Genomic DNA, 27,873 nt, shown 5'->3' on the forward strand with positions numbered 1-27,873 from the left:
CTTATACCCGTGAAAGTGCACTGGAATGGCAGTCAAACACGTGACTTCCCACCTGTGAACTCGTACTAGATCGATGTACTCCCAGTTACGAGTTGGAAAAACACGGGTTACAGGTTGCCTGGAACGCGGCATAAATGTGTATAACCTGTGTGTGAAAACCCCGTACACGTCCATACACTCGAGATGCACAGAGATGATCAGATACAGGACATTTCTGATTACACACACTAGATGTGTTCAGAGATTTCCAGTATACCAGCAATTGCTGATGTTGTAATGTTTAAATCCTGGTAAGCATGAGGCCAAGAAAATTGTCAATTCTTATAGATTTATTAAAATCTTAAAGCAATCCAGCAGTGCCAGATATTACATAATGGTCAGCATGTACAACACACTTCTACTCTTACTCTACACCTTTTATAGGTGACAACATGTGGACTACAGCGCCATCTCCTGACTAATACACAAACACTACATTCCCCCATTACTTAAAGGATTAGTTCACATCAAAATGAAAATGTCCTGATAATTTACTCACCCCAATGCCATCCAAGATGTTCATGTCTTTCTTTCTTCAGTGGAAAAGAAATTAAGTTTTTTGAGGAAAACATTTCAGGATTTTTCTCCACACAATGGACTTCAACGGTCACCGAATTGTTGAAGTCCAAATCAATGCAGTTTCAAAGGGCTCTGAAGTGCTTCAAAGGGCTCTGCACGATCCCAGCTGAGGAATAGGGTCTTATCTAGCGAAACGATCGCTCATTTTCTAAAACAAATAAAACTGTATATACTTTTTAACCACAATTGTTCGTCTTGTGCCGGTCTGCGATGCGTCAGGCATTACGTAATCACGTTGGAAAGGTGGAAAGGTCACGCTGGACGTAGGCGGAAGTACCGCCCCATTGTTTACAAGCGTGGAGAATACTCAGCGGGCGTTACCCTCGGTTTGGGACGGGACTGGAGTATTTTGCACTGTACTCCCAAATTCCATGGCTTGGTGGAACAGGAAAAAACACTGGAGCAAGAAGCACTAACGCCGCTGATGTACCCGAGTCACTCTTAGCCACCCGTGCTGCCAACTTGGCCAGTGTTGCTATATTCATAGACGCGCACATTCCACTCTTACGCACACACACTGCACACACTGCCGCATATTTAACAAGTGCGGATTTCTTTCTTGTTTATTTTTCTTTCTTTCTCTGGCTTTTAAAGTTGAATTGTGTTTCGGTAACACTTTATAATAACTGCACGCTATTAATCATTAGTTAAGCATTAGTAAACAGTTAATTCATCATTTATAAAGCATGGATAGACATTAATAAGCAGTTTATAAATACAGCTTTAAATGCTTTATTTTTGATTTATAAGCATATCTATAATGTGTTTAATAATTGTATTTTATCACTTTTTAATGATCAATTTATTTCTAAATGAAGTATTGCATTATTTACAAACTGGTTATTTAGGAGTTGTTGTCAGTGGTTCATAAGATCACTTAGAAAGTGTAAGTAAATGATTAATAAACTATTTAAATGTACACTCACACATCTTAAATATTTCTATGTTCTGTATCACTGTGTTGTGTTTGTTTCCTTTTTCTGTTTAGAAGATAACTGTAAAATCTCCTTTGTAAAAGCTTTACAAGGCAGAACTAGTCCTCACTTTAGATAAGCTCACAAAAAAAGTTAACTGACCACAACTAAATGCTTTATAACTACCTGCATTAACCATTAATTATTGACACACTAAGTAACTATTACAATATGTCTGAATAGTAAGATGTATGAATGTACATTTAAATAGTTGATTTATGTAACCCAGGTCATTAACTCGGCTCACTAATATTAATAATTAGTATTATTTTATTTTATTTATATCACTATAAAACTAATAGTAAGAAAAGAACATGAAGTAATTTTTATTTTATTTTATTATAAAAAGAAAAGGTTCCTGAGCTGATTCCTGATTGGTGAGGTGAAAGGTTAGCCCCGCCCCCTGTTGGAGAGTTCCAGAAGATCGCGCACAAGCAGAAATGTAGAGAGATTGCGAACGACACGAGAGTGAGAGCAGATGCGATTGAGTGATTTGAGGGAGAACAAACTGTTTAATAATCCAGCAATAGATTATTAACAAGTTGAGAAGTAGATTTATGAGGTATTAATTATTTAAAAAGCCCATGCTTTGAGAAGAGTGCGATGTGAATCTGAACACGACGAGAAGAAAAGACACTGACGTGATAGGATCTGAACTAAATCTTTTTCTTTGAGAAAATACTTTTTTTGTCTCTGATTTATATTTCTCCTTGTTGAGTACCAACTTCTTCATAAGAGATGTATTTAGGTAATGTGGATACTGTTGTTGGACTCTTAATGTGAAAAATACATTTGAAAAAGTGATGAGTGATATAAAAAATGTTTGAAAATGCTTTAAGTGTTTTCTAATATAATCTGTGAGTGCATATAGTTATGTTTAAATGTTTGAAAGATTATATTTTTTTCTGTTGTGAAGTGTGTGCCATGCGCTGCTAGCTTTGCTAGCTCTGTACACAGACTCTAGTGTGTTAATCAAGCACATGGTGACTAGCATGTATGTGTTGCCTATATCCAAATAATTGAAACAGACATTTTGGTCATTAGAAACTGTTTATTTGAACGAGTTACTGATGATTGTGTTTTTTTCTTGTGTTTTATTTTTCTCTTTTGTGAGTGTCTGAAAAATTGCTGCTGTGATCCTGAATCCTGTCCTGGCTGTGGACTCTTATCCCGGGTCTGGACTGGCGAGCCATCCCATCGTTTCGTACCTGGAAACAGAGGAAAAGGAGTTGTGAGAAAAGGACTTTTCTGATTGGGTAGGACAGAACTGCATACATTGGGTTTTTCAAGTTTTCCAGGATTTCCCTGAAGACAAAATTCATTCTCTTCATGGACTGAACTGCGTTAATTTTTGAACAATTTTCCTACTCAATCATTTTTTGGAATTTGAAAACAAGACATTGAACTTGAAATTGAGAAACTTGAGGTTGAATTTCAGAAATTGATATTGGAAAATGTTTAACCATGTACTTATATTAAAATCGCAAACATTTTAAATTAAAACTTAAAATTGACAAAAACAGCCGACTCTCATGCCTTTTCTTTTGCATTTAAATTTTAATACTATTTAATAGGCTACAATAGATCTTGCATGTCACAAAGAACTTGTTTTTCCACCTCCACGAATGAGACGAGTGTTGTTCATTGTGTCGCCTTGTTGAGGTAAATTGTAGTTTTGTGATTGTACGCACCGCTCCTGGAACGGATCGCCGGAGCGCATCCGCGTGCAGTGTGAAAGCTCTAACCTGAGTCAATCCAAATCTTCTGGTTCTGGTCCATAGTTTTGCTAAATAAATGTTGCTTGCCCACTATAGGGAGACATAGGATAAGGATGGAAACTATGAATGGAAATAATCACATTGATCCAGTAAACTAGTTATCATTAAACAAGCAAAACGGCCCACAGTGTTAGTGTTTGCAGTAAAGAGCTATATTAGAATAACACACACACATCAGTGTCTGCCATGAAGAGTCGTTAACTTAAGATTTCACTCATTTCTTTCTAAAACATGTACATTGTGAATGCTAATAACAAAACTAAGATATGTAACTGTGCTGTCATGCATAAATAACACGTTATGATGAAGTATTATAATCACGTCATGATGCAGGCAGTGTTTAAATTAGACCAACATAACATTTTGCAGACTATTTCATTTTCCGTTGATGTCACCTTTGTTCTCATAAACATATTGTAACCTAAAGTAAGCTAAAAGGATGTTAATTGTCTTAAACATGAGCAAAGTGCGCTCCATTTATAATCACTAAAAAGCTGTCACTCATCTCAGACTCACTGCATTGCGATCTCACAGGGTTCTGTTATAATCAATGAAGCTGTCTACACTGCATAATTAAATTGCATAACTTAAACGCCTCTGATTGGCCATGGCGTTCAGGAGATCACCATACGTGTCTGTGACTGGCTTCAGAGCTCAACGCTGCAAAAACACACTGTAAATAGAAACCTTTGAATGCAGCAAACTCCACGTTAGTGCTGTACGATTAAACGTATCGCAATCGCGATGTCAAGCCTACGCGATTATATGACGAAAATGCTGCGATTTTATATTAAATAAACAAATTAACGCTGTTAACGCAATTAACGCAGCATCTGTTATTTTTTGGCATCCTGTTAAATGATCCCGCTCTTATTCATGCAAATGCTTTTAAACCATTCATGCGCGATAAGACAAAAAAAGAACGCGCTGTCTGTGAATGTCCTCCTGACACACACACACACACACACACACACACACACACACACACACACACACACACACACACACAGATAGACGCACGCCAGTATCAAGTTCTCTTTCGCGGTAGAACGAACAACACACATGTATGCCATAATGAACGCGCTGCCTATGAATGTCCTGACTGTGACACACAGAAAGACCCGCGCTAATATCGTGCGTGCACACAAAATAGCATGCCAGAATACAGTTCTCTTTCGAGCTTGAACGAACAATAACACACACAATTATGCCAAAATGTCTTTTTGTCGAGTATCTTCATAACATAAGAGTAGTCTTATGATGAATGTGAAGAGTTGTGACTTGTGAGAGAATGAGGCGCGTGTGAGATCCGTGTCTCTGACAGCAGCGGCTGCTCTTAAAGGGACAGTACACAGTAGCCACTAATTATATCTGTCGCTAAAGTTAATCAAAGAACAAAGGGAACAGAGAAAAACACTCACTGCTCTTGACTAAAGAACTTTTTTCTTTAGGCAGATTATCACTAATCTGTGTGTGCATTTATTTTCCTTGAGAACCAAGCAAGTTGACTCATGAAACCATTTGTTTATTATATCGCATATCGCAATTGCAATATTGACCTCTATTATCGCAATATGACATTTTCCCCAAATCGTGCAGCCCTACTCCACGTTCTTGTATTGACCTCCACAGTCAGATCCAATGTCATGAGGATTTCAGGGAAAACTGATGTCAGGAAGTTTATCACATTTGTACTTCTGACTGAAGAAGTCGATGCTACTTCTGGCCACTTACTGTGATAGTCAATCCATGTCATGATGTAACGACAATCCCAGGTTAGGGACTCTTGGTGTTTTATTTAAGGGGCTACCGGAGGAGTTTTGAGATCTATAGTCAAAATAGACTTGATCCTCCCTTCGCCAGCAATAAACTTTACTGTGACCCTCCAAAATGATTGTGAAAAAAGGTATGATAATGTATTGATTACTTCTGTACTGGTTTGGGCTTGGCAAAGATGTTCAGATAGCCATTGTTTTTTTTACAACCATGACAAACGACTTACGCCCATTTCACACATACTCCGTTTGCAGTGTGTATGCGGTGCATATTTATTTCCGTACCCATGTTATCAGGTTAGAGCTTTCACACTGCACGCGGATGCGGTCCGGCAATGCGTTTCAGGAACGGTGCGTATACAGCAGTATGGAAAGCCAAGAGGGCCAAAAACACGTGAATTAAATAAGCGCCGAATACGCATGACATATCAGCGCGTTATATATGCGTATTCAACACATAAATACACGTGAAATACACGCTAAAAATCAGTTTGAACGGGTCAGTGTCATTGGCTGCTGAAGACTTGGGTCTAACCATTTCTGTGAGCTTAGGGGGGTGTTCCATTCATAGACTAGGCTACCACCATTGAACCTGCTATAGATCAGCTTATTCAGCCTGTTTATTTTGTCCTTTTTTTGTATAACCTATAGAAATAATATATTTAAATTGCGGTTTTATGAAAATTTAGACTCCACTCATGCCTTTTTGTAAATAAACACATTAGTGGACATTCTAGCTTTAACATCAAAGCATTAACATTTGTGTGGGGAAATCAGTTCCAGTGGAGGTAAGCAATCAATGCAGGTTTAAGATACAGACAGCATGTGGACATTCTTGCAGGATCTGTTGGTAGTCCGGCTATTGATGCACTTCAAACTGTAATTAATATTCTGCAACAGTAATATTCTATTGTCTCTAAATAAATTCTATAAATCTCTGGCTGGGCTGGGCCCTTGGTCAAGCATTTGTGTTACAAAATGCAACACGTCTCATGTCAAGTGCTTGACACATGCCTCCTCCACTCGCACATTACACCGGGGCCGGGATAATAGGCTTTTTTTATTTTGTTTAAAAAATATTCTATATTCTAAAACCTTGTCTTATTATATTAGAGTAGTAGGCCTACTCCTCCTAGGCCATCCTAAGTTCATTCTTGCTCATTTTCTGTGAACATCACAAACAAGGTTATGTTGTTTAACTGATATTCATTACAATTGCATTGATCAAGAACCACATGGTCCGTGGTCAAAATGAACACAGATTGACATGAAAATATAATAATCTCAACATAAATGCATTTAATTAAATAAAATGTAGTAATCTCACCATAAATGTAGTTAATTAAATACTACTATTTTTCACAGTAATCTTTTTACTTTAAAGCTGCAGTCGGCAAGTCTGGCAGATTGAGTGGAGTTAGCCAAAATTTTGAATGTTTACAACTCTCATGCCCCTCCCCCACTACCAATGAGCACCCGCCCATCGTCAGTGCCTGTGTACCTGATTTTCTGTGAACGTGCGCGTCTCTTCAGCATCGATCAACACCATGGACTCGGAGGTAGGCTGCCCTGGCTAATCTATCCATAGATAGCAATAACCGAGGAATTGGAAGCTTGTTAGTAGATTTTCTCTCCGCCATCACGCTTCATGCAATCTCCAGGCGAACTTCAGGCGTGGCGTGTGCATGTGATATTGTAATGTGCGCGTCTGAGCGAAGGAGGGGGATCTGTGGCGTGTGCACGACCTGTGATTGACAGTCAGATCTCACACCCCCCTGCGCTGATTGGACCTGATGAAGCGGGAGCGGTGGATTTTTGCAAAACAAATAACACGCTCCAGGTGGAGTTAGAAGCTCGGGTTTTTTTCTAAAACCACCTTATTTATGTTGTTCTGTCGGATTATAGTGTCGATTACACTGAATATGATCAAAAAAATGTTGCCGACGGCAGCTTTAAGACCGGGGTAAAGCAAGGAAAACTACAATTTACCTCAACAAGGCGACATTATGAGCATCACTCGTGGAGGAGGAAAAACAAGTTCTTTATTGTGACATGCAAGATGTATTGTAGCCTATTAAAATTTAAATGCAAAAGAAAAGGCATGAGAGTCGGCTGTTTCTGTCAATTTTAAGTTTAAATTTAAAATGTTTGCAATTTTAATATAAGTACATGGTTAAATATTTTACCACTTGCTTGAGCAACTTAATATATAAATCTATGTAGAAGTAATGCATTGAATAATACGTTGTTTAAATTGTGTTTAAACATGAATACGTCTATTAAAGAGTGTATATGTGTACAAAGAGAATCTCAATGCTGACTAAACTTTTTTTTAATAAAAGTTGCTGATAACTAGCCTGGGTTTCCCCATACTGCCTTGCTCGCAGCACGATTTTATTCACGCTGCTAGGCAGTCTGGACACCATGGACCAAATTTTCCCCTGAAAAGGGGAACCAATCACAGAACGGGGAGGGAGCAGCAAGACGATGATGACACCGAAGCAGTTTGTTTATATCTATGGATCCAACATGGCATCAGACTCGACGTTACCTTCTACCCTCATGTTTATCTTGCACAAATGGTAATATTCGCTAAACGCCATCGTGTACAAATAAATCTTTGACCCATCGTCTTTTTCCTCGTCGAATTTCTGTCACTCTACATACGTCATCTGGTATAATTGAAGCGATTGGCTATGAGCTACATACAGGCGCATTTGATAGACATTCATAGCGCCCAATAAACGGCTCTGGGCATTCGTAAACCACGCCTCAAATACGAGAAAATGAACACGTGGTTCCCAGACCAAGTATCAAATGAGACTTGGTCTGACGTTAGCCAGGCTAGCTGATAACTGGATTTGAAATAAAAATAGTGAGTAAGTGTTTGTGGTACAGCCGCGGATCAGTTACGCACTGCAAACGCAGCATATGTGAAAGCACTATAGCGTGCTGCTCCTGCACCGCACACACACTGCACACGGAGGATGTGTGAAACGAGGGTTAACCTCTGCTTTCTCAGCTTACACATCACACTCCACTGTTATGGTGGCCATTTCAGTAGATTTACTCACTAACATTGTTGTGGAAACACAATAAGAATGGACAGGGCGCCGCCAGGAATTTTGGGCCCCATGACAAAAAAATCTAATCGTGCCCCCTCTGCGCAGCTGTTGTCCCCACATCTCTAGGACCTAACTGTCCCATCAAAAGCTTTACATAACTCTAATCAAAGGCTTGCAACTGTCTTGCGTCTTGTAGTTCAATACTAGTACTAGCACAATATTTACTGCTGGTGATTAGTAAATGCAAGTCTGCATACAGTATGCAGTTCACTATTTGATGCAAGATTAAAAGCCACTATAAAAATGTCCTTAAGGCAATCCTTTACAGTCTCAATGTATTTTTATTGTAAAATGAATGACAGATTTTTAAAAAAAGAAAACGAAAAAACCTAAATATATATTAACTTTTTAATCAAAATAAATGAACATCATCATCTCAAAACAATGAAAACAGCAGATTTTTTTAACTTAACTGCACATATATGCCAACAACAAAATAAAGTTGACGTGTAAAACGGAATTTCCACATCAGGGTTATTATAGTGCTATAAAACAGATCCAGTGATCACTAAATCAATAGGTTTTGAGGTCTGGAATGATGGGAAATGAACGCATCAAACTGGATTATTTTAATATTGTCTGTAACTTACATGCAGGTTGAGGTAAGCTACTCATTGTTTCTAACTGCATCCAGTACAGACAAGAGGTTGTTTTTTAATTTATTTTTTATGTATGTCATAATGGTCATTATGTGAGAAAATTATTTGTGTTTGATTTCTGTCATTAATAAATATTTCATTTTCTTTTTTGTTATGGTAAAAAAAGCAAGAGAGACAGTCAGAGAACCCCACACAGACTCCCTGGAATGATGCTAAGTCATTAACACAGTGTTGCTCAACTTCTTCACTGGGACAGGGAGGAGTAGTTATGGGGAGACTGGGGTGCTGCTACTCCTCTGTTGTTAAGTCTGCTAAAAGGGGCATGGACAATGATTTAATATGAATATCTTGCTAAATGTTTCCCTGCACTGATTAAATGTTGATGAAATGTAGGCTAACACTAGCCTACAGCTAGCTAGCTTATTTCACTATGGACAACAGGGTAATACCACTCACAGACTAAAGGCTACCCACCTTTCTTGGTGAAAAACTGGGTTACAGACTGACACCCTTTCTTTTGTCTTTCCTCTCTCTCTTTTCTCTTTCCTTTTTTGAAAACCACATTTTCTTTTACTATGCAACATTGTGGTCTCTGTGTGTTTCTGGCGCATCGACTGACTGTCTGCAACTAAACACGTCACTGATGAGTGCGCTAAGGCAGGACCAAACCATTTCATGCAGATACAGGGGGGTGGTCGGTCAATATGGATGTTTACTTCTTGGTCAATGGAGATATTTAACTTTTATTGCCAAAATAAGTAAAATCAAAGACATCATTCATTTTATTATTATTTGAAATATACTCAGTGATGATGGTTTATATAGTGTATAATATAATAACAATTTTAAATTATTTCTTACCTATTTGTTGGGGCCCCTGTCAGTCAGGGAATTGTCCTAACTTTCCCCCCTATATGGCGCCCATGGGGACTGGCACTGACATTGCACTACTTTGTGTAATGTCAGAGGCTGGGTTAAAAAATATTTAAATTTTTGGGGGGGGATTTTTTTTTTTTTTTTTTTTTTTTTTATTGGGTTTTTTTATGAACACGAGCCCATCATATTATCACTATATAAAATTTGGTTGTAAATTAAATATAAATAAATAAAAATGTAACTTTAAAAATAAATATTTTTGTAAAAATGAAACATAAATATGCATACTATCACTAAATTTTTTTTTTTTTTAAATACAAAACTACAAAATATGGGCTAACTTTACATCTAAAAGAGTGAAGTGAAGCTTTGAACAAAAGAAATGGACTGGGGCGTACTCGTCCAGCCACTCGAGATCTAACCCCTCCCCACGGCACGATTTACGACTCACCCCACAGTCAAATACTCCTGATCAACGGGGAAGTTATCTATATTCGAGTTACTGAATATACTTTGCATGTAGACGAACGTTTCAGGATTTAATTCTAGTTCTTGGTGCAGTTAATGGCTGTTAAAAGGTACAAATTAAATTTTGTATTTTCTTGCCTTGAAAATAACTGAAGGGTTTTCTTACCGAAACCTTTGGGAGGACCAAAATCTGTAATAGCAAGACCTGTCCAGGCCTGCTCAGCCACACAGTGCTGCACATAAGGGTCAGTTTCGACCTTCTGCTTGGTGGACGGCTTCCACATCTTGACTACCTCCTCTGCTTTGGGGCAATTGGTCGTCCACCCCTCCTGACCAATCAGCCTTGCCACTTTTGCGGCTGAAGGCCTCCGCAGACTGAAGTATCCTGAAAGACAGAATGACAAGACTTTACTCATGCAAGTCATCTGTCACAGTGAATCAATGTTGAATTAGGCTTTCCTATAGCTCAGTGGTAAGAGCATTGCGTTAACAACGCAAGGTTGTGGGTTTGATCCCAGGGAATTGCACATTCCAATGTATAGGATAATGCAATGTAAGTCGCTTTGGATAAAAGCGTCTGCCAAATGCATAAATGTAAATTAATGGGTGCCAATGCTGTATTGATAGATTTGGAGACTTACTGAGAAGATAGTCTTTCCTTTGAGCATATTGTGAAAGCCGCTACTTATCATAGAACGCTCTGCTCTCTTGCCACTTTTGCGGCCACACAGTGCAGTAGTAAAGAGTAAGAGATGATCGGTTCACTATACAGCGGTCACGTCACATTTACAAGCGCCAAAGCCATATTTATTGTTGAATTTCGTGATAAAATTGACAGAATCTGAGAGCTGAGAGTGTGTTTCATATCAATAGTAACCTTGTCTGTCGGTGTCAGTCCTCTTTGCTTCATGATTTTCCTCTGCGTGAGAAACTGGATGTGTGTCGTGAGAGCGAGTGAAAAGTGTCGATTGCCTGATTCTCAGCATTGGCAGCCCTGCATGAAGTCAAATTAATTTCCATACCACACCACTGAGGATTTGTTCTGCATGATATCAGCATTGACCAGCAGGTGTCGCTGTGTGCATTCCAAACCTGGAGAAATCAACCACTTTTACACACATCAGGCTGGAAAGCTTTAAAGCTTCATGAAGCTTCATCTCACCATCACTACCTTCAGGTTCACTTAGCTCAACAGTTATATGCTATATTAGCAATAATGATTATTTTGGGAGACATGGATGAGCTTTGATTGGATGGTTCCCATCATGCACTGCAACATTAGGCTTTATGTTTATTTCACCAGTGATGGTTGGTTGGTCAGATGAGAGGAAGTGAATAACCACAGAGGGGCTGATGATGTTTAAAGGAGGAGCTGTAACTATATATAATGAAGAGGAAGACTGACAGAAACAGAAAATGGCTGATAAGTGTGAACTGTGTCTGCTGGGACTGATCATTCTCTCTTCACTTCTCAAAGGTAAAGAAATCTGTATTTTCTCTAAAGACATTTAGTGGAATTAGTCTGGAAAGAGTTCATTTGAACATGCTCAGTTTATTCTTGCACACATTCACGTTGTGATCTCAGAGTTGTGTATTGATACACACAGATCATACTGTATTATTCCTGATACTGGACATAGTGTCACTGAAACATCTGATGATGAAGAATTATCTTCATATTAAGAGTGTGTCAGTGATTTGAACAGCTCTCTGATAAAGACTAATAGTTTATTCTGGAGAGTGTGTTGTTTGCTTTAAGTCAGGAAAAATACTATGATTTAAAACTTCTGCTTTTTATGCCGGTGTGTTTTATGTTTCATTTATTAATATATATATATATATATATATCATAATGATCACTGAGATATACTGTGTTTCAGGAACCAGTGGAGTGGATGATGATGGAGTGGATCATGTGTTCATCAGTTCTGGTGATAATGTCTCTCTGCCCTGTTATAAAACTCTTTCTGGCTGCAACTCAACTACATGGACAAACTATGACAGACATTCAGGGATAGTTGAACTGATTACTCAAGGGATAAAGAATAAAGACACAGAGAGACATGAGAGACTGAGTCTGGAGTCTGACTGCTCTCTGAACATCAAGAACGTCACAGTAGAAGATTATGGATTTTACTACTGCAGCCGACAAGGACGTTTTGCAACTGTTTCTCTGCATGTTCTTCATGGTAAGTTTATGATTATGTGGTCAATTTAAAAAAGGGAAGATTCTCCCTTTAAACTCAGATGATGATTGAAGAGTCTGTGATTTGTGTCTTGTGTTCAGTTTCAGTGTCTCCATCATCATCTTCATCTTCATCTTCATCATCATCATCATCATCATCATCATCTTCATCCTCACAGACTGAGATCAGTCCAGGCCGCTCTGTGACTCTCTCCTGTCAGTTGAATTCAAATGTTGCCTGTGATTGCTTTGCCCCCTGTGATTATTGGGTCAGTTCTGTGGGATTAGAGCTGTTGTGGGTGAATCAGACTGGTGTTGATCTGAAGACAGACTCCAGATATCAGATATTATCATCATCAGATCGATATCACTGTATCATCACTCTGACTACAACACTCCTGAATGAAGATGACAACAGAGAGTGGAGATGTCAGCTTACTCGCAGAGATCAACTCAAGACCTCAGTCAGATACACTGTCAAGTATTCAGGTGAGAAAACACTCTTTTCTGACAGATTTGTGAAAACTTCCACAGATTGGCTCTACTCTTTCTGATGGCTTCATACGTTTTGGAGTTGTAAAATATTAGTGGTCAAAGTCATAAACTGCATAACAATCCTTATAAAACGGTTAGTTCCAATCCTTGATTCTGATTGGTCAATAGCTGTGCTTTATTCACGATAAAACACGGCTATGACCGCTTCACCCAATGGTTCTATGTATCACTACACAACACCCCTAGCAACCACTCTTACTTAAACACATGTGTGATCTCATTGATATTGTTCATTGAAGCTATAGTGGAGTATTGTGAGAGATCGAGAAAGCGAGTGTAAAGTTACCTGCATTCACAGTAGACATTGCATTTTCCTTCAGGTCAGTCCTATATTCATAATAAAATAATCCATTTGAATGTCCGCTGCGATATTTTAACAGTTAACCGTTAAGGGGTTTTCCCGTGCCTATAACGTTAAGTTAGTCATCTGTCAGTTGCGTCTTCCTTATCCGTGAAAACAAGTTTGAGTCTTTTCAATATAAAAGTCTTCTCTACCGACTGACTACCGACCGCCATCTATTGGCGAAATAATGTATGTAACTTCTGTTGCTGTTTACGGTCAGGGACTATTTTTTCCAGCGGAAAGGAATGCTTTTAGTGATTTTACTTCATGAAAGTTGCATAGATAAATATTTTTCGGCTTTAATATTTGTATTGTGTGGCAACCGTTTTATAAAAGCAATAAGGCACTCGAGGCAAGTGCTGTATTGTGAATAAGTAACGGCTGAAGGGGTTACTCCGCTTCGCGTCGTGCCTAACAACGCCCTTCAGCCGTTACTTATTCACGATACAGCACAGCCTCTCGTACCTTATTGCTTACTTATAATTCCCAATATTGGCCTCCTACATGGGTCATACATGATATATTGCATAAATCAGACGAGTGTATTAAAGCCTAGTATGACCCATGTAGGAGGTCGGGTTTAGGAATTATAAGGCTTATGTCCTTCATTCAAGCTGAAGGTTTATTTGCAGAAGCTCAACTGTGTTTCACTCTCATATAAACCAGGAATAAATTATACAGTAACACAGTAATACAGTTATACAGTAATACAGTCTCTTCTCAACTACAGCCATTCTCCTCCTGACAGCTTGAGAGTGAAGTAAGAAGATAATAGATGACAGACTCGTGCACATATTCATCATTTCTGTGATGTGAAGCTCCAGTATTATGTGATGATGATGTTGTGTATATGTGGCATTATGTGTTGAACTGAACTAACAGACGTGATCCACAGATCCAGCTGATCCAGCATCAGAAACTGAAGTCAGTGTGACTGCTGGATCATTATACAGAGGTACGACACGTTCATTTATACTGACAGCTTTATAACATTAAACTATCAGTCAGTCTGTAAATGCTTCATCAATAACTGTTGATAGTTGAATACCCTTGACTTCAGTCATGTACAGTTTCTCTTCTTCCTCTCATGTTTCCTGCAGTGATTGTGAGTATTGTTGAGATGGCAGTGTTTGCTGCTCCTACTGTGATTCTTCTTCAGATCATCTGTGCAAGAAGAGCTGGTGAGTTTTGAGCCGCACACAATCTGATGATTCACACTCATCTGATCTGGAACAATCTGCAATCATGATAAAAACACATACGAGAGGTCAGTCAATGCTTTTATTTTGCAGGGAGGAAGGACTCGAAGCACCCAGAGGAAATAGAGATGCCGACAATATTAGAATAAAATACTGATGAGTTTAGAGCCAATCTGCAGCAATATTTACAATAGCAAAAACTTACAGAGGATTGTTCATTGTTTTATTTTCTTCTTCTCAGAAAACAGAGAAAAAACTCTGAGCACTTATAGTGTCATAATCATGTTTAGATTAAAATGTGTTTTCTTTACATATAAAAAGCCAGATTTATTTTCATTTATATGGATTTTATGGATATATTTGCCTACAGTGTTGAAAGTCATTCTCTTGCGCTTCATATGTAAACTGCTTTAAATATAATATTAATACAGTAATGGACAGACTCAGACTGTATAATCTCTCTCTGTTCTGTGTGATGGAGCTGATTTGAGGATTCTTGGATCTTGTCTGTTCATTCCTGTTTTTAGCATCTTTTTTCATTTTGAATGATTGCTATAATTTTCTTAATAAACCTCTGCAGTTGTGTTTAATAAGTCTCCTTTCCTGAGATGTTTGTTCCCCTTCATGAGCTCGTAATGTATTGTAATATAGAATAATAAGTGTGAGTATTAATGGGTCGAGTGTTGATGAAATATATGCGTTTCAGCCGTTTCTTGAAGATGGCTAAAGCCTCATCAGCTCAGGTTGAGTTCGGCAGGTCGTTCCTCCAGCAGGAACAGTCCAGGTGAAGGTCTGTGAAAGTGATTCTGTGTCTCTTTGAGATGATGCACCACAAGACACCGTTCACCTGCAGAACACAAGCTTCTGGAGACACATCGGTCTGGAGTAGTGAGTTTAGGTGTAGAGGAGCAGAGCCAGTGGCTGTTCTGGAGTCAAGTCATTGAGAGCATTACAATAGTCCAGGAAACTGCTAAAATAAAGAAGGGAGACTAACAGCAGAAATGCTCTCATCCTTCAGCGCTAATATCCATCGTTCAGAGCAGGTGTTTGTTGAGCCAGTGCGGTTCACAATATGCACTTCTCAGACACACACATTACACAACACTTCTCTGTGGGATAGTGTAACTATACAGTAACTCTAGCAGGGTTTCAGCACTCAGTTGTTCAGATGAGAGGAAGTTAATAACCACAGGAGGAGCTGATGAAATCTCTAACTAGATACAGCTAACTGCGTTGGTGCTTCGAAGCTTTTGACACAGTGCTCAACTTCGCCATTCGATGGTCAATAATAATTCCTACACCAACCGTGTCATTCAAATGTTTTGTTCAATGGGATGTCATTGTAAGGTTTATTTGTATATGTAAATAAGCATATTTGTCATTAGCAAGAAGGCAGGCCAAATTTCACTGTATTGCACAATACAAGGACAATAAAGACTTTCTGTTCATCATTGTTACTCACCTTCTAAATACAATGTTTATTTCATCTCACGGAATGATGATAATATCAGAAACTCTCAGTAACGGTGTTCATTTCGAGTCGGACAATAATGCCTACAGAGTCAGAGTGCTGTATAGAGATGGAACAGGTATAGTTTAGTAGTTTAATTACGTATTTGTCATCTGCTTGTATGTATCCATTATTAATAGCCTACAAGTCTGCTGTTTCGGACCAGGTCCGAATGATGATCAAACATATACTGATGAGTTTAATAAAGTTTATTGTACATCACACAAAAGATGAAGCGTCAGTTTTACTTCAGAAAATCACCATAAGAGCTGAGTAAACACAGTAAGTTATAAGAAGTGCGCAAGTACATAAACGAATTTCGGTAGAGTTGAGGGAGCATTTTCTTTGAAAACAAAATAATTCCACCTCGTCTTCAGCGGCTGCCTCAGATTTCGGGAGTAAATAGAGAGAGCTATGTGGATTAATACATCCAGCCACACAACACCTACAACGCTTGGGATACATTCTTGTCAGTGCAGCAGCTGTGAACTCGATCAGGGCGGGGCTATGTTGAAACGGCAGTGTCTGTCAACGCTCGTGGGCGGGGCCTGTTTTAGTGACGTCACTAAAGCCGCATTCTGAAAACAGGTCGTTGGGAGACAGTGCTGATGATTTATGGGGATTAATAAAAAAGGAGTGAGTGGATTTTTATCACTCTTGGGTGGTTGTGTACACACACTGCCAACACACATTTATGACCAAACAGCATGCAAAAGTGAATTTTGCATAATACGGGACCTTTAAAGTCTAAAGGGGACTTTACAAATGCTCACATAATATAAGCATTTTTAGAGCTTATAATATGAATAATGCTCAACGTTAAGTATGAAGTAAATGAATGATGATCATAAACAACCACTAACAAATCTGGATAAACAGAATCACACAAGAATTATACAAAATACAAATTGAGAAATAAAAGAGCAATGAACTAGACTCTTACCTGTCATCCCTATTTATGAGCAAACACTGGAAGATTACATAAGCTTGAATGATTGCAGCTCATGAATGCTTTAGACTACAGTCCTAGCCATGGTTTATTTTAAAAGACACTTAGGAGGTTTTGGTCAAGTCAAAGCAAGTAGCAATATAACTGAAAAAAAGTTTACATTTATTTTAAGCACTTTACTTGCAGTTTAAACAAGCAAAACGGCCCACAGTGTTAGTGTTTGCAGTAAAGAGCTATATTAGAATAACACACACACATCAGTGTCTACCATGAAGAGTCGTTAACTTAAGATTTCACTCATTTCTTTCTAAAACATGTAAGCTGGAGAAACTGGAAGAACTGGTTGAGGAACGACCACTCCTCGAGAAGACAAAGGACCTTGCTAGAAATTACCATTTGAACTCACCATTTGAGACAAAAGTCTCACCTAATCTACATTTCTTCCCCTCATCCCCCACTCTTTCTATCACCAAAACTCACACAAGAATATGGTTTAATGTGAATGATTATCATCGAGTATTATACATGTTTGGTATCATTTGAAATGTCTCAGTGCGACTGGTACAAATGTCTCATTTCCAAATAAGTAAAACAAAAGGTAATAAGGTTTTTAAGAGCTTAGAGATAACTGGCACACAAAGGAAGGTGGTCTTTAGACAAATGGTCTCATACCCCTGTATCTCTATTGAGGGGTTCACACTGTGAGATCAGAATTTGTACTTGAATGGGTTCTTGTTTTACATACAGGAGGTATAGTCTGAATGGAGGATCTGGGGGAGGGAACACCTTTTTGGGACACATCACTTTTCTCATATTTTATAACTTCTTTTAGCTTTTCATTATGGTTGGGAGAATGAGACCATTTAACCAGGCGCACTGAGACACTTTAAATGATATCGAACATGCATAGTTACTTCTTGTACATTAACATTGCATAGGTTTTCAGTGTATTTTAAGTGAGGAAGAGGAGGGGGATGAAGGGGAGATAGTGTGTGTTGTGCGTCTCGGAAGTTCCTGTTAGATATGCAGGAGATAGTTCAAGTGTTAATTCTCAGGAGGGCCTTTTGTTTCATCGAGGGGTCGATCAGACATACTGGCTCCAGCCTTACAGCTCCCCCATTTGGCACCGTGGGCCACTCACAGGGTTTCCTGCGGTGTCACTTCAGTCGTTGTAAGGTGGTCAGCTTTAAGGGGCTGAGAGTCATGATAGTGTTGGTGGATGCTTTTACCGATCTGATGAGGTGTCGGAAGTAGCAACATTGGAATAGCGTGAAGGAGAAGATGAGTGCGCTTCCAACCGCACAACCTCGGAGTACCCAGTCCCACCAGGTGTATGCAGTCTGTGCTGATCGGGTAGATGAGCTAGACAGGATCTGTGCAGCAAGTTTGTCTCCACTTGCGCTTGAGAGAGGTGGTACTCTGTTTGGAGGATGACGTTCTGTACCAGGTCCATCGTGTCGACCAAAGCTTGTGTTCTGTGTTCATTAAAGGTGTCGTCCCACCATGGGGAGACCTTTGGCATCCTTCCGAGGATGTCGATCTGTCCCATAGAGAAGTCCTCTGCCACTTCCAAGCAAAAGGAGTGATTAGCAAGACAGGTCAGTCCTCCATATGTGAACGAATTCATCTCACTGATGACGCACCACTGTGTATGAGACACTTGAACAGCATTTGAATGGCCATGCAATGATTCAACATTTATGAGTTTGCTATCATTGGAAGAGAAAGGCTGCAATGTGTTATATGTACAGACAACATAATTATGAGTTTCATGACAACAAGTGCGACTGGTAAACAAGGTCTCCGTACCCTTCAAAGTCATATATCCAGTGAGGAGATCCCATTTAATTACCTGATCTTTAACTACCACTCCAATGGAGCGAATAGTAGTGGAATTTGGATAAACTTGATCTGGGTGGATTAAAGGAAAAGTGGCAAAAAATCGTTTCCAGTATACATCATAATTGTGGATAACAGTTCTGAATATTTGCCATTTTTCATTTTTTCTGAAGAGAACCATCTAATCTAAAACCTCAATTAAATTATTCAGTACATGTCTCGGGGTCTTGTGAAGACGAAGGTCTAAAATTTCCTGTCTTGTTGCAGTGAACAAATCTTGTGCATATGATCTGCAGGCTAAGTCACGTTCGATGGTACGGGTCTGATTGAACAATGTGTGGCTGACCGTTAGAAGCACCTGTGCCTCAGAACGAACCGCTTTGATAATGTTATCATTGCTATTGGTGATGTGTTGAAATCCAGTGGCCATCTGATCTGTCAACCATGTGGAGAATTGGGATTGTTTGGTTATTTAAAGGTGATGACTGCTGAATTAATTAATCCGAACAAGCCGGCTATCCCGCTGAGGTCTCGTTTTGAGCGAGCAGGTGAAATTTGGACGGCAAGTCTGTCTTTGTAATCAGAAATTAAATCATCGATTCGTGACTGTAGCCATGCATATGTCTCATCATTAACATTACAATGTTTTGAAGGTTGTGCATGAATTTTGGTGCTCGAGTGTATCCTGAAATGTTTCCTGAAGGTGGGTGGGTGCTACCTGAACTACAGCAAATTTGTGGTGTGCAATTTGGATCCGGTACTATACCGGGAGGCCATGTAGTCCAGGCAAAATAGCGTTTTACGACAGACTAATTGTAAAATAAATTTTTTCAGCATAGATCATTTCTATGAGGTGTCCAGAACAACATACTAAAAGTCCTAAGAAATCCTAGTTGAGGAAATATGTTAAATTCTCATCAATCCGAGATGTGTGCCAATAAGGCCAGGCAACAATACATCCCAATGGGGCTATTTTTTTCCTTTACTTCTATCAAAATGAAACTTTACACAATGAAAGTACCCATGAAAAGTAAAAAAAATTGTATTACAAGTTACTTTGAAAATTATTTTTAATATGCAAATGAGCTATACACTAATCGAATATGCCCAAAATACATTTCAGGTTGTGTGTGAGTGAAACCCTTTGGCCCAGTCTGATGCACGTGGGCCCGGACACTTTTCTTTCATCCGGCCTCCATGGGATCGCTGCAGTCGACCTGGAAGGCAGGAAGAGAAGACAGTGACAGTTATTTATTTATTCTGTGTACCTTTAAATGATTTGCACTGAGACATGTGATACCATCGCAGTTTCCCTTTTACGGTTGTGGTCACACAGCTGTTGCATACAGCTTTAATTTCATATAGGCCATCTGGGTGTTAATGCACCTTGCTTCACAAAAACACGTATCATTACCATGTCTCCTTCTGAGAGTTTCACCTCAGAGTTTGGGTTGAATTGTGCATCATTTGTTAGGTCTGATTGCTGTTGTTTCAGAGCAGCGTGTGCATGTAGCACTTCCAGCCTCTCTCGTAATTTCTTCAACACAGACTGTTGAGTTGCGATCACGAGAGGCTCCAGGTCTGCTGGGGTAATTTCTGGGTCGATGGGCAGCTTCATGACTCTTCCAGTCATGAGTTCGAATGGACAACTGTAAAGTGTTCATGTAGTGTCAGGCATAATGCGCACCCTTTGGATTTTTGATATTTATTCAAATAAATTTAAGTTTGCTATCGAAGTTAGAAACGTGTATGCCGATGTTGTATGCAACTTTAGAGACGTTCCCTAAATGTGCGAATGTCCAATGTCAAGCCAATTTTACATTTAGTAATTTAGCAGACGCTTTTATCCAAAGCGATTTACAGTTAAACTAACAATAGGACAACAATATGCAAGTGCTATGACAGTTTAAGCTAATGCAGTACACGTAGGCATACTATATATATATATAGAGAGAGAGAGAGAGAGAGAATAGAATAGAAGAGAAAGTGTTAGTATTAATTGATCAAGTGTTGATTTTATGCCAGTATATCACGAAACGCTCAGCATGAAACATTGCGCGATAAGTTCATATTCTGAGTCCATCTTCTTGCCTGAAGCCAACAGCCTACTTCCTCAATAAGGTGCAAGATTGGTCTTTCATTGGTCTTCCCAAACTTTTTAGCCCGCGACCCCCATGATAAATGCGCTGCTACCCCGCGACCCCGCACCTCCCTCACCCCAGGGTCCGTAATTAACTTTTTGGCTCACCTGCCACCGGGACTGGTAGATGAAAAAATCCACTAGCCAAGCATATTTTTTACCGGCCAAAATAATAAACAACCTTTTTTTTTTGGTCACATATACATTCATTTCAGTAGGCTACTTTTAATTGAGATAATAAGGTAGGCCTATTATATTGAATACATACATAAAAAAAATGTCCAGAGCAAAATCTGAAATGTATAATAAAAAAAGATTAATATATTGATATATTGATGTTTAATATTATTTTAATATAGGGCTTTTTTCTGTTCCTTTTTTTTTTTTACCTGTGTTGTTTAATTTAATTAGGTGATTCTAAGTCTAAATATTGATGATTACAAGCTTGGGGGAATTGCAATTAATTACAGCAAATTGTGCAATTAATTAGTTAATTTTTTTTGACCGATTCCCAGTCCTAATGAGGGAAACCGATTATAATCCTGTTCATGGTAGAGAAAGCTGATGACATGGCATGACAAGTTATTGAATGAAACATAAACACAGCTTTTGTGTGTTTATCATCTTTTTCGCATATACTGACACAGATAATCATTTTCATTTTAAGAATGAATGTCTTCGTCAACAACAAGCTCTTTTGCACCATCTGATGGTGAGGTCGACTAACAGCAGATGGAGAGTATGCTCGGCAATCTACTGCTTTTCCTGCAGTTCCTGGACGTCACTGTTGAATTTACTGTCGAATTTGAACCACTGAATTTGTGGAAGCGAAATAAAATAGACCGGAAATTGCCTGTTGAATATTATAGGTTGTATTTTTAAACAGTTTGAATATTTTGGAAGTGAAATATGAAAGGTGAATATGGATTATTGAATTTTTAATAATGAAAATGTGTTTGAAATGTTTTTAATTGAAATATTCACAGCTTAAATATTCAACCATGTTGAATTTCAGCCGATAAAAATGCAAGCCCTAAAAATACAATGCATTAAAATGCAAGCATGGTTAATGCAATGCCTATTTTTTTTCCAAGTAGTGCAATTCAACAGGCTTTTTATTTCAAAAACATTTGACATTATTTTACTTCCATACAATTTCATTTCTAACATGATAAATACTGAAATTAATGATTTTATTGACACTACGTTGTACTTTTGCACAAAAAAAAAAAAAAAAAAAAACGTACGTGGGCTTCCTCAACATTGATTTCAATCGTCTCTGGGTTTATTTCGCTGCTGATTCTTATATCATAGTAATAGTGCATTTAAATGTTTGTTACATTTGTTGATTGTGTAACGGGTGTTATATTTATTAATTAATTTCACTCAAAATCTCCTTTTGTTATTATCATTTGTTATATCTTTCATTTTGCATTCTGGAGTTTCATTTATTCTTCTAATATTGATTTCTATTAATTGAGATGTCATATTTCTATGGTTACATGGTCATTTTTCAGTTTTGTTAAATAGGGTGCGTGGCTCCTTTAAGATTAATGATCTTTCATGTTCCGGTTCCGGTTGCTCTCCTTCAGTTCGCGGTAAATGCGACTGAGGAGAGGTGGGTTGTGCTGACGCTCTGTCTGAAAAGTTTTATATGAGTTTTGTTTATCGTAATATAACATGTAATTTGTTCTAAAACACACTTTAATCTTATTCAAACATATATGAAGTTTGTGTGAATGATGTTATGAGTTATAGCATGTATTGTTGGAGAGAATTAAGCATGAGTGTGCAAGCTCTGTTGGCTAAAATAATGCCTTTCACTGACAGGCTTAAACTGTGAAAGAAGGCCACAGACTCAAGCTTGCAGTGATCTTTTATTTTTATTCATACAGGTATGTTCACTTTCATGTTTCTGTTTATATTGTTTTTAATTTATGTAAAATGCTTTATTTTTTTTATGAAATGTTAAACAATATTGAGTTGTTCATTTGAGAAACTTAAATATGTGAAATGAGTAAAATGTCATTCAGTTCGCGGTAAATGCGACTGAGGAGAGGCTTAAACTGTGAAAGAAGGCCACAGACTCAAGCTTGCAGTGATCTTTTATTTTTATTCATACAGAATAAAATCCGGCCCGTGAAATTTCTGTTGTCCGGTCTCCTTCTATATCAACACACACAACGCAGAGTTCCAACAGAGACCGGTCACATTGGTGCCGTGACTTTTATTTGATGCAAGTCATCGTGGATCCTCTTTGATCAACGTCAGCTTGGTCGCCGGGGTTTGCTGCATTCTGGAACGTCCAAATTCTGCCTGTATCTGTGCCAATGGAAAGACAGGTTGGACATTAGACTGTATATAATTAAAAAAAAAAAGGTTGAAACTTCATATTTACAGAAAAAAAGAGAGACAAAGAAAAGGTTGAATTTGAACAAGAGCAATTTTTTTTTTTGATTATTTGATTGTGTATTACTCTTAGGTGTGTACACATGTGAACAGTTTTTTTTCTGTGGTCATTATCTGTTTCAATTTATTTTTGTTGATCTGTAAAACTCAAGATGTCACAAAATAGTGAGAAGACAAGTTACTCCCCTAATGATGGGTTTGAATTGGGTTTTGCTAGGGGGCGTATATTTGGTGATCTTGAACAGACACCACTCAGAAGGACAGTTAATATTGGCTCTCCTGATTTCTGTTCTACCCGTAATCCTGGTAGAGTACATACTACTGAATCAGAAAAGTGTGAAGGTGCTGCTTCAGACAGCCGAGACCACAGTAACGCTGACTTGAGTAGTTTAATCACACAGCTTGCTCAACAAATAGGGCAGTCAATATCTGATCAACTGAAAAAAAGCAGTGAAAAAAATGAGTGTCCTGAAGTTCAAAAGCAGAGCATAGGGACGAGCCAGGTTCTCATGGAGTCACCTTCTCTTAATTTGACTGGCATGAAGTTAGTGATGAAGCCTGATGTTAAGGCACCTCCCTGTTTCAGAGGGGATGGATCTGACAAATTATCAGTACACGAATGGGAAGAACTCATGGATGTTTATTTGAGAAAGAAAGGTGTTCCTTTAGCCGAACAAGCGGATGAGATCATGTCGAACTTAATGGGAAGAGCCAAAGATGTAATCAAGATAGCACTACGCAGCAACCCATCGCTGAAGCCTAAAACAAACCCAAGAATTGTCACAGACATACTCAAACAACACTTCAGTGAATTGACATATTCATCTATGCCGCTTGCTGACTTTTATGGCACTTTACCTGTAGCAGGAGAGAATGCAATGGAATATTGGATTCGGCTTAATAAAGCTGTTGATGTTGCTGACGAGGGTTTGAGAAGGCAGGGCAGAAGTATTGAAGATCCTACTCGTGAGGTGACACAAATGTTTGTTAAACATTGCCCTGACCAGTCTCTGTCTGCTATCTTGAGGTTCAAGTCTGCTGATAGGTGGACGGCGGCTGAAATACAAGAACGTCTTGATGAATATCAAGCTGAGAAAAGAGCACAAATGAAGGCGCAGTCTAATCGTTCTGCCTTTGCAAAGACTGTAGCTGCCAATGCCCAAATGTCGAATTTGGATGATGGAACATCTGGAAACGAGCTGAAAGTGTCAACAGGTCGAAGTGAGTTGCCAGTTACACCATCAGGTCAGACAGGTGACAGCTGCACTCAGTCTCTTATCAGTTTGCTCGATCGTGTGCTGAAACAAAGCATGCAAACCCCCTCTGTACCTGTAGATTCATTTAGGCATGGGAATGTGAGCAGGAAGTTTTGCAAAGTGTGCAGAGGCATGGACCACTCTACAGTTGCACATTGTAGAAGAGACGGTTTATGCTTGTTTTGTTTCGAACATGGACACAGGAAAAGGGAGTGCCCAAAGTGGAGTAGTCATGACAGTCTAGAGGCAAACTACTCGCCACGAGGAGCTGGACCTTTAAACCATTAGACCCACATTTGGAGAGGGGATGTGTGGGTGATGATCAAACCCTCATAAGTGATCTGGAGCTGCAGTATGTGAATGCATGCCATACTGCATCTGATGGTACTTGCGTGATATACGCACAAAATATGCAGACAATAAAGACTTTTGATGAGCTTTTCTATACTTCTGTGATTTTAAATGGCCAGTTCCACATGAGAGGAATGCTTGACACTGGCTCCATGTCTTGTACCCTCAGTGAGACAGCTGAACAAAAGTTGTTGGCTGAAAATGCTGTCTTGGACAAGAAATCACTACCCGGGAATATCGTTCTTGTCGGTGTTGGGGGTAGGACCGCACAGCCGAAATGTTTGTACGAAGTTAGTATGAAAGTGTATGGCATCAGCTGTCGAGTTCCAGTTCTCGTTGTTCCAGGACAACATGATGATTTAATTCTTGGCTCTAACTTGATTAAACATGTTGTGAACCGAATGAAGAACACAGATGAGTATTGGGACTTCATATCGCAACGTGCTACACAGTTATCACCGGACGGTGAACACTTTTTGGATGTTATGTCAAATCTCACACGCTGGCGACATGATGAGATCCCTAGCAAAATCGGAACAGTAAAGCTCCATCATGCTGTCACTCTTGCTGCTAACCAAGAGCATTTAGTGTGGGGAAGACTGCCCAGCAACACTCCATTGTCCCTAGGGAGCACCATTCTCGTTGAACCAACTGCCTCCAAGACTATGCCCAGAAACATCATGGTAGCTCGTGTGATAACATCTATGTGGGGTGATAGGTGGGTACCTATGAAGATAACCAATTTGTCTGACCAACCTGTCACGTTAAGAAAGAATCGGAAATTGGCAGATGTTTCACCTTGTCTGGCTGTAGAAGATTTCCCAGTTTTCCAGGGCACTGGAAAGATAAAGGAAGGTAGTTCAGAGGTGGAAGCTACCCCAAGTTGTGCTTCAGATTTGAGATTGCAAGATGTTGGGTTAAGCGAAATTGACATCAGTCACTGCAAAGTAACTGAAGCATCCAAAGAGAAACTTTTGCAGTTGTTAGTGGATTACAATGATGTGTTCTCTAAACATCCCTTAGACTGTGGTGAGGCTAAGGAATTTGAACACCGCATCCGACTTACAGATGAGAGGCCATTCCGGTTGCCATATCGGAGGATCCCTCCTGCTCACTACCAGAAGTTGCGTGAGGTGTTAACCGAAATGGAGGAGCAAGAGATAATTAGAAAATCTGTAAGCGAATATGCATCGCCATTAGTACTGGTGTGGAAAAAGGATGGAAGCCTCCGCATTTGTACAGACTTCAGGTGGCTTAATGCGAGAACACTCAAAGATGCTCACCCACTCCCTCATCAGTCAGACTGCCTTGCTGCTTTAGGAGGTAACAATTTCTTCAGCACTTTGGACTTAACCTCTGGATTCTATAATTTGCCCATGCATGAACAAGACAAAAAATACACCGCTTTCATTACTCCTATGGGACTACATGAGTATAACCGCATGCCACAAGGCTTGTGCAACAGTCCAGCTTCATTCATGCGGATGATGCTTAGCATTTTTGGAGATATGAACTTTACCAGCTTACTGTGCTATTTGGACGATTTACTTGTGTTTGCACCCACGGAGCATGAGGCCTTGAGCAGGCTTGAAATGGTTTTTCAACGGCTTAGGTTACATCATTTGAAACTGAGTCCCAAAAAGTGTCATTTCTTGCGTGATTCAGTGAAGTTCTTGGGCCATACTATTTCTGGTCATGGTGTCTCTGTGGACTTCACGAAGGTGGATGTCATATCCAAAATGTCCAAAATGCAACTTATGGAGGAAGATGGTTGTACTCCATCAGCACGAAGAATCAAGTCATTTTTAGGAATGATTTTCTACTATCAACACTTTATTCCTAATTGTTCTTCGATCGCCAAGCCTCTCTTTGCTCTAACTGCGGGTCAGAAGAGACGAAGTAAAGCGAAAGTTAGGAAGCCTGTGGGCACGTTTAGAAAGCTGAATCCAAGTGATTGGACAGAGGAATGCGATATTGCTTTCAATACACTCAAGGAGAGGTTGCTGAACTGTGCTGTGCTTGCACATCCTGATTTCTCCAGGCCTTTGATTCTTTCAATTGACGCGTCTCTGGATGGCTTAGGTGCTGTGCTATCCCAAGTTCCAGCAGGGGAAGAAATTGCTCGGCCAATTGCCTTCGCCAGCAAGACCCTGACCGTGTCACAGAAGAAGTACCCTGCACACAGGCTCGAGTTTTTGGCTTTGAAGTGGAGTGTGTGCGAAAAGTTCAGTCACTGGCTCAAGGGGCACACCTTCACAGTTTGGACTGACAACAATCCACTTACGCACATTATGACTAAGCCGAAACTCGATGCCTGTGAACAAAGGTGGGTTTCAAAATTAGCCCCTTATTCTTTCGACATAAAACATATCGCAGGAGTCAAGAACATTGTGGCTGATGCCTTAAGCAGAGATCCATTTGCAAGATCAATTAGTCATAGGCTCATGAATGAGAGTTACAACCGATTACTTACCGAAGCTGATGCTGTAGGAGTAGAAGGAATACAGGATGTGTTTCGTCTGAAGGTTGATTGCCACAAGATAAGTGATCAGGTTGGATGTCAGTCGAGCTGTCATGTGCAGTCATGTGATCCAGTTGCCGTCAAGACACTTTGCCATGTCCAAGATGACTGGGAAATGGCGACGGTGACACGAGCCGTTCAGCTGGTGCAGTTAGTTCAGCAGATTGCAGACACTAGCCATGGTGAACAGCCTCTACCTATGTTCTCTCATGAGGAGTTGGAAAGAAGTCAAGAGCTCGACCTTACCATTTCCAAGGTTCTCCCTTTCGTGCTTCGTAAAAGACGCCCTTCAAGAAGAGAGAGGGAAAAACTCGACTATAGAGCTTTGGCCCTTGTTAAGCAATGGGATCACTTAAAAGTGTGTGATGGGATTCTGTACAGGGTGACTAAGGAACCTATAAGC

The 27,873-nt window shown here is 39.4% G+C and overlaps 2 protein-coding genes and 1 pseudogene across 3 annotated transcripts in view; 1 reads left to right on the top strand and 2 right to left on the bottom strand.

Annotated features, from left to right (window-relative positions):
* Positions 1-27,873, bottom strand: part of fam234b (family with sequence similarity 234 member B) — a 208,300-nt gene that overhangs the window by 16,340 nt on the left and 164,087 nt on the right. The window lies entirely within an intron of this gene.
* On the top strand, positions 12,066-15,088 carry LOC309505564 (uncharacterized protein; the record flags this gene model as incomplete). The annotated part of the gene is made up of 5 exons (XM_082178975.1): positions 12,066-12,402; positions 12,501-12,887; positions 14,192-14,251; positions 14,397-14,477; positions 14,589-15,088. 5 exons carry the CDS (start codon positions 12,066-12,068, stop codon positions 14,642-14,644), a joined length of 921 nt encoding a protein of 306 aa, XP_082035101.1. The 3' UTR covers positions 14,645-15,088.
* Positions 18,112-20,426, bottom strand: LOC309505679 (annotated as a pseudogene). Its single transcript has 2 exons — positions 20,208-20,426; positions 18,112-19,507 (listed from the first exon to the last, which is right to left on the bottom strand). The product of its transcript is annotated as an uncharacterized misc_RNA (transcript).

The sequence above is a fragment of the Leuciscus leuciscus genome, assembly GCF_965113295.1.
Source record: "Leuciscus leuciscus genome assembly, chromosome: 1".
In the NCBI taxonomy this organism is placed as follows: Eukaryota; Metazoa; Chordata; class Actinopteri; order Cypriniformes; family Leuciscidae; genus Leuciscus; species Leuciscus leuciscus.